The sequence below is a fragment of the Drosophila subobscura genome, chromosome A (genome assembly GCF_008121235.1).
Source record: "Drosophila subobscura isolate 14011-0131.10 chromosome A, UCBerk_Dsub_1.0, whole genome shotgun sequence".
Taxonomy (NCBI): Eukaryota; Metazoa; Arthropoda; class Insecta; order Diptera; family Drosophilidae; genus Drosophila; species Drosophila subobscura.
This window is the reverse complement of record NC_048530.1, coordinates 18,868,862-18,874,962: the sequence shown is the minus strand read 5'-3', so window position 1 is coordinate 18,874,962 and position 6,101 is coordinate 18,868,862. Positions and strand designations below refer to the sequence as shown.

Genomic DNA, 6,101 nt, shown 5'->3' with positions numbered 1-6,101 from the left:
TCACTTTTAAATTCACAGATTTATTCAATTGTATTTATTGTATGTGGGTGGATATTATTATTATTCATACATAAGTGAAATTAGAGCGGCACACACGAATAATTCACAAGTGATTGCCCGAGACTCTAAGTTGGACTAGGCCTTGTCGTGCGCATGACTGGAAATGTGCCTGCCTCACCTTAACGACGAGTAGCTTCTCACTGAATTGATCAGCCATCTCCACAGCTACTGGAAAAGCTTATCCTCTAATTCTTGTACATCTGGTTCCAGAGGCACGTTATTTATGGCGTTCATGTATGTGCTGTACGCCGCTTGGTCCTTGATCTGTTGCACTGCCTCCTCCTCAGTACGAAAGTTGAATATATCCATAAAGAGACGAACAGTCCACAATTTCAGTAGAGCGTGGATCATTGGCGATGAATGATGCTGTAAATCGAAATGTTATTCAGTTCAATTCAGTTCAGAGTTCATTAGTACAAAGTGTTTCCCATTGCCACTTACAGTGGTGGTGCTAAAAGTATTTTCCAATTTTAGAAACATATTTCCCGTTATGTCTCGCTTGAACATATGAAGCATGATTACACGAGAGAGGCCCATAAAGTGGTCAGTTCTTTGCAGGTGATTATCGTAAAAGAATTGATCCAGCGGCTTTTGTTCGTCGAGAATGTCTTCAATACATCTTTCTCCATTCGACTGTGAGATAAAACAATCAATTAGCTGTTGGCAAGTGCATGAAACTAAAGAGTTATCCAAAGCTTACAGAATTACCACCTTACGCGGAACTCTCTCTAGCGCAGATTGACGCTGTCCCGATGGTGGCTGTGCATCCGAATCGAATGTGTTGGAATTTCTGCGAGTTTATTAAAACGTTAATTTAAGGCACAAATTGATTCTACTTTTAGATAGACTTACTCAGATTCTGGTGTCGAAGAGGGACCGGCACTGCGTACTTTTTCATTTTGGTCGCGAATCATTGCCATTAGTTGGGGGTTTTGTTTTATTCTTACTTGTGGGTTTATGCGGCGGCGTTTGCGCTCCTCGTGGTCGCTGTAAGAAATGTAAGAAATGAGTGCACATCACGTGTGGAGTTTTGTATGTAATTCACACACCTTTCGGTTGTTGAGGCTTCTGGACTGCTGAAGCTGGAGGTGGAGCTGGAGCGCATAGACGTGTAAAGCTGACGGTAATAATTGTATAAATGTGTATCTGTGTGTGTTTAACACACATGTGTGTTTAATGTGTTTAAAACCACGCCTCACAATTTCTGTACATAACGTATGGCCTAAATAAAACAAACGAAACACGTGACAATGGCATCTCATTCGTGGCTCTCATATGAAAAGATTTCGCTGCTGGTGTTGCTATTGCGCGATCGATCGGACACGGCGACACTGCTTGTGCTGACCATTAGACCACTGGGCACCTCGCCAATGGACAGCACTGAGCTGCTTTCATATGCGCTGGAGGTAACCGAGCTCAGCTCATCCCCACTGACGCCAGAGTCCATCGATGCGATTGATGGCGGAGTGACATCTCCCTCGGCGGCTGCCGGCTGTTGCTGCTGCATCTGATTCTTGCTGTTTTCGGTACGGGCACGCTTCTCCTCCAAGCCGATTGTATTGCCGTTGCTGTCAGCTCTGCGCTTGTGTGCAGACCGACGCTCGGCGGTGGGACTCCAGTCGAGGGCATGATGTACGGTTGCACGGACTGTCAGTTGAATGGGCCCACCAACAGAACTATTGCAATCAGGCTGTGAGATATCCACATCCATATCAACATCCATATCCTCAGGCGAGGCACGAGCCGGCGACGGCAGCATGGTTGATTGGCGTTGATCCATGGGCTGCGAGGACAAGCACTCCAGCTCGCTCTCGTAGCGGGCACGTTCGAAATGCAGCTTTTCTTCGTCTTCATTGGCTTCCTGTGCCGACATTTCCACGGCCTGCGCAAGCTGCTTAAGTCCATCATATGGCATTCCTCCCTCATAGACACCAGCGTCTTGGGGCTTGGCTACTAAGCGGCGGTAGGCGCTGCTGCGCAAATCCATTTTGTTTTTTACCTTAAAATAAACACAAAACAAAACAAAAGTGACGCTTCAGGAACTGTATTTTGGCATAACGGCAGTTTGTGCTATGTAAAATCTACCCCATTGCCCTAGAGTAAACCAAATAATTCTGCATCTGACAATTGTATTTTTTGTAGTCAACTGGATGTTGAAATTGCCTAGTAAAATCAGCCAGCAACTAAGTCTAGATGCATAGTTATAGACTCGTATAATACGAGGTAAACCAACCGAAATTTTAGAGAAATTTTGCGTAGAGTCAAATCGTGTGGAGAAAACTACTTTGAAATTTTGGAAGTGCCGCAGGATGTCACAAAAGTTCAGATCAAATCCTGTTGCATTTGGGGGCTTCTTCTTATTCATACTCGTGGGTTTAGGCGGCGTTTGCGCTCCTCGTGGTCGCTGTAAGAAATGTAAGAAATGAGTGCACATCACGTGTGGAGTTTTGTATGTAATTCACACACCTTTCGGTTGGTGAGGCTTCTGGACTGCTGAAGCTGGAGCTGGAGCTGTCCATATCGTCAATATATTCCAGCTGCATATTGAGATACAAATCATCTTTCAATGGGGTCATACCTGGCAAATGATCATGGGAATATGAATCCTCATATTTGGTGGAGTCCACTCGCATTTGGATGCTACCAGTGTGGAATTCCGCATGCAATTTCCGAACAGGCTGCTCCCCCACCATATCGAGCAGGTCCCGCAAGCTACTCTCAATCAAATCCCACTTGGCAGGCGTCACCCAGTGATAGTTATACGATTTCTTGCCAAAGCAGGTGACCGGGCTCGGCGACACTTTGGTGTGGCAGATTATGCATTGCTCATTATACTGCAAGTGAATAGTAAATTATATAAATATCGCAGGTGGGTACTGCACCATATCTACCTTGTTTTGCACAACAAACTGGAATTCACCGCTGGCAGTAAGGGACGTTTTGTTCAACAAATTAGCTATTTTAACAAACACAAACCGGCGTTCGCGGCAAATGTCAGTTGTAGTCAGTGTGACCGCGCATTTATCGATTAAATATACCATCAGACCCTCAAAAAGAATGCGAAATATACCTTCTCATTTTCTAAATTTTTGTAAATATGCCAATGAGTATGACAACAGGAAAGACGTTGCGAAAATTGCGACTGATGTATTAAATAAATAAATTCTTTCATAAATATCTAGGACTAGCGGTATGGATGATAATCAAACCCATATTGAAGCTGACATTCCGTAAGTTGTACCACTGAAAGTAAAGAAACAATGCTTTATATTGACTGAAAATTAGGAATTCGGAGCCGACTATTGAGACGCAAGTGGAGGTAGATGCTTCCAATCTCGTGTTGAACCCGTCGTTCCACATGCAGGGCGTTCCGATGAATGGCGACATGGCTGGTTCAAGCTTAAGTTCATGCATAGGAGACGAATTTAACGATGGTTCCACCACAGACAATTTCGAGGATGTGGGTGCTCCAGACAACAACCAGGCTCTTGCTGTTCCAGGCATACAGATGCACGAAAACCCAGAGCCAAGCTCTTCAAAAAATATCGAACACATCCAATTTTAAAGCTAATTTGCAGCCAACTCGTCGTCGACGCACCGCACCGGCCTACTTCAATGATCCGGAATCAATTGGAGCGCGTGTGGCCAAGCGTGGTAGAGGCAGAACTGCCCCTATTGAATTAGCTACGCCCCTAGACGTAACAAACTTCATTCAGGATGTGGCCGTTCCAGACAACAACGAGGCTCTTGCTGTTCCAGGTATACAGATGCACGAAAACCCACAGCCAAGCTCTTTACAAATATGGAACACATCCAATTTTAAAGCTTATTTGCAGCCAACTCGTCGTCGACGCACCGCATCGGCCTACTTCAATGATCCGGAATCAATTGGAGCGCGTGTGGCCAAGCGTGGTAGAGGCAGAACTGCCCCTATTGAATTAGCTACGCCCCTAGACGTAACAAACTTCATTCAGGATGTGGCCGTTCCAGACAACAACGAGGCTCTTGCTGTTCCAGGCATACAGATGCACGAAAACCCAGAGCCAAGCTCTTCAAAAATATCGAACACATCCAATTTTAAAGCTTATTTGCAGCCAACTCGTCGTCGACGCACCGCTTCGGCCTACTTCAATGATCCGGAATCAATTGGAGCGCGTGTGGCCAAGCGTAGTGGAGGTAGAACTGCCCCTATTGAATTAGCTACGCCCCTAGACGTAACAAACTTCATTCAGGATGTGGCCGTTCCAGACAACAACGAGGCTCTTGCTGTTCCAGGCATACAGATGCACGAAAACCCAGAGCCAAGCTCTTCAAAAATATCGAACACATCCAATTTTAAAGCTTATTTGCAGCCAACTCGTCGTCGACGCACCGCTTCGGCCTACTTCAATGATCCGGAATCAATTGGAGCGCGTGTGGCCAAGCGTAGTGGAGGCAGAACTGCCCCTATTGAATTAGCTACGCCCCTAGACATAACAAACTACATTCAGGAGGTGTCTGCCCTATTGGCGAACGAGCGCGTGACCAAGCAGGACTTTCTGCAGTTTTCCAAAAACTCTATTCGCTCACTGCAAAAAGCCATAGCTAGCTGCAAAAGAGCCTTGAGGGAGGCCCCCAAGTAGTGCTTTCACATTGAGAATTCGGATATAATAATAAACAATAATACATTGTGCGTAAGCCTCAATACTTCGACAAGCGCATGGACGTGTGCATGTACATAAATAATTCCTTAGGCTTAATTGAGGCAGTGCTGCACAAGATCCTTGTTGTCTGCACGCAAGCGCATAGACGTGTAAAGCTGACGGTAATAATTGTATAAATGTGTATCTGTGTGTGTTTAACACACATGTGTGTTTAATGTGTTTAAAACCACGCCTCACAATTTCTGTACATAACGTATGGCCTAAATAAAACAAACGAAACACGTGACAATGGCATCTCATTCGTGGCTCTCATATGAAAAGATTTCGCTGCTGGTGTTGCTATTGCGCGATCGATCGGACACGGCGACACTGCTTGTGCTGACCATTAGACCACTGGGCACCTCGCCAATGGACAGCACTGAGCTGCTTTCATATGCGCTGGAGGTAACCGAGCTCAGCTCATCCCCACTGACGCCAGAGTCCATCGATGCGATTGATGGCGGATTGACATCTCCCTCGGCGGCTGCCGGCTGTTGCTGCTGCATCTGATTCTTGCTGTTTTCGGTACGGGCACGCTTCTCCTCCAAGCCGATTGTATTGCCGTTGCTGTCAGCTCTGCGCTTGTGTGCAGACCGACGCTCGGCGGTGGGACTCCAGTCGAGGGCATGATGTACGGTTGCACGGACTGTCAGTTGAATGGGCCCACCAACAGAACTATTGCAATCAGGCTGTGAGATATCCACATCCATATCAACATCCATATCCTCAGGCGAGGCACGAGCCGGCGACGGCAGCATGGTTGATTGGCGTTGATCCATGGGCTGCGAGGACAAGCACTCCAGCTCGCTCTCGTAGCGGGCACGTTCGAAATGCAGCTTTTCTTCGTCTTCATTGGCTTCCTGTGCCGACATTTCCACGGCCTGCGCAAGCTGCTTAAGTCCATCATATGGCATTCCTCCCTCATAGACACCAGCGTCTTGGGGCTTGGCTACTAAGCGGCGGTAGGCGCTGCTGCGCAAATCCATTTTTTTTTTACCTTAAAATAAACACAAAACAAACAAAAAGTGACGCTTCAGGAACTGTATTTTGGCATAACGGCAGTTTGTGCTATGTAAAATCTACCCCATTGCCCTAGAGTAAAACCAAATAATTCTGCATCTGACAATTGTATTTTTTGTAGTCAACTGGATGTTGAAATTGCCTAGTAAAATCAGCCAGCAACTAAGTCTAGATGCATAGTTATAGACTCGTATAATACGAGGTAAACCAACCGAAATTTTAGAGAAATTTTGCGTAGAGTCAAATCGTGTGGAGAAAACTACTTTGAAATTTTGGAAGTGCCGCAGGATGTCACAAAAGTTCAGATCAAATCCTGTTGCATTTGGGGGCTTCTTCTTA

At 45.9% G+C, this 6,101-nt stretch overlaps 4 protein-coding genes across 4 annotated transcripts; 1 reads left to right on the top strand and 3 right to left on the bottom strand.

Moving 5' to 3' along the window:
- Positions 1-225: 225 nt before the first annotated feature.
- On the bottom strand, positions 226-1,165 carry LOC117903227 (uncharacterized protein CG4951-like). The gene is made up of 5 exons (XM_034815126.1): positions 1,110-1,165; positions 913-1,047; positions 769-850; positions 502-693; positions 226-426 (listed from the first exon to the last, which is right to left on the bottom strand). The coding sequence occupies exons 1-5, from the start codon at positions 1,163-1,165 to the stop codon at positions 226-228; spliced, it is 666 nt and encodes a 221-aa protein (XP_034671017.1).
- Positions 1,166-1,318: 153 nt separating this feature from the next.
- Positions 1,319-2,047, bottom strand: LOC117903226. Its single transcript, XM_034815125.1, has one exon. It carries the CDS (start codon positions 2,045-2,047, stop codon positions 1,319-1,321), a length of 729 nt encoding a protein of 242 aa, XP_034671016.1.
- A 1,126-nt stretch (positions 2,048-3,173) lies between these two features.
- Positions 3,174-3,797, top strand: LOC117898889. The gene is made up of 2 exons (XM_034808575.1): positions 3,174-3,290; positions 3,346-3,797. Exons 1-2 carry the CDS (start codon positions 3,253-3,255, stop codon positions 3,623-3,625), a joined length of 318 nt encoding a protein of 105 aa, XP_034664466.1. The 5' UTR covers positions 3,174-3,252; the 3' UTR covers positions 3,626-3,797.
- A 1,202-nt stretch (positions 3,798-4,999) lies between these two features.
- LOC117903224 lies at positions 5,000-5,728 on the bottom strand. Its single transcript, XM_034815124.1, has one exon. It carries the CDS (start codon positions 5,726-5,728, stop codon positions 5,000-5,002), a length of 729 nt encoding a protein of 242 aa, XP_034671015.1.
- Positions 5,729-6,101: the final 373 nt, after the last annotated feature.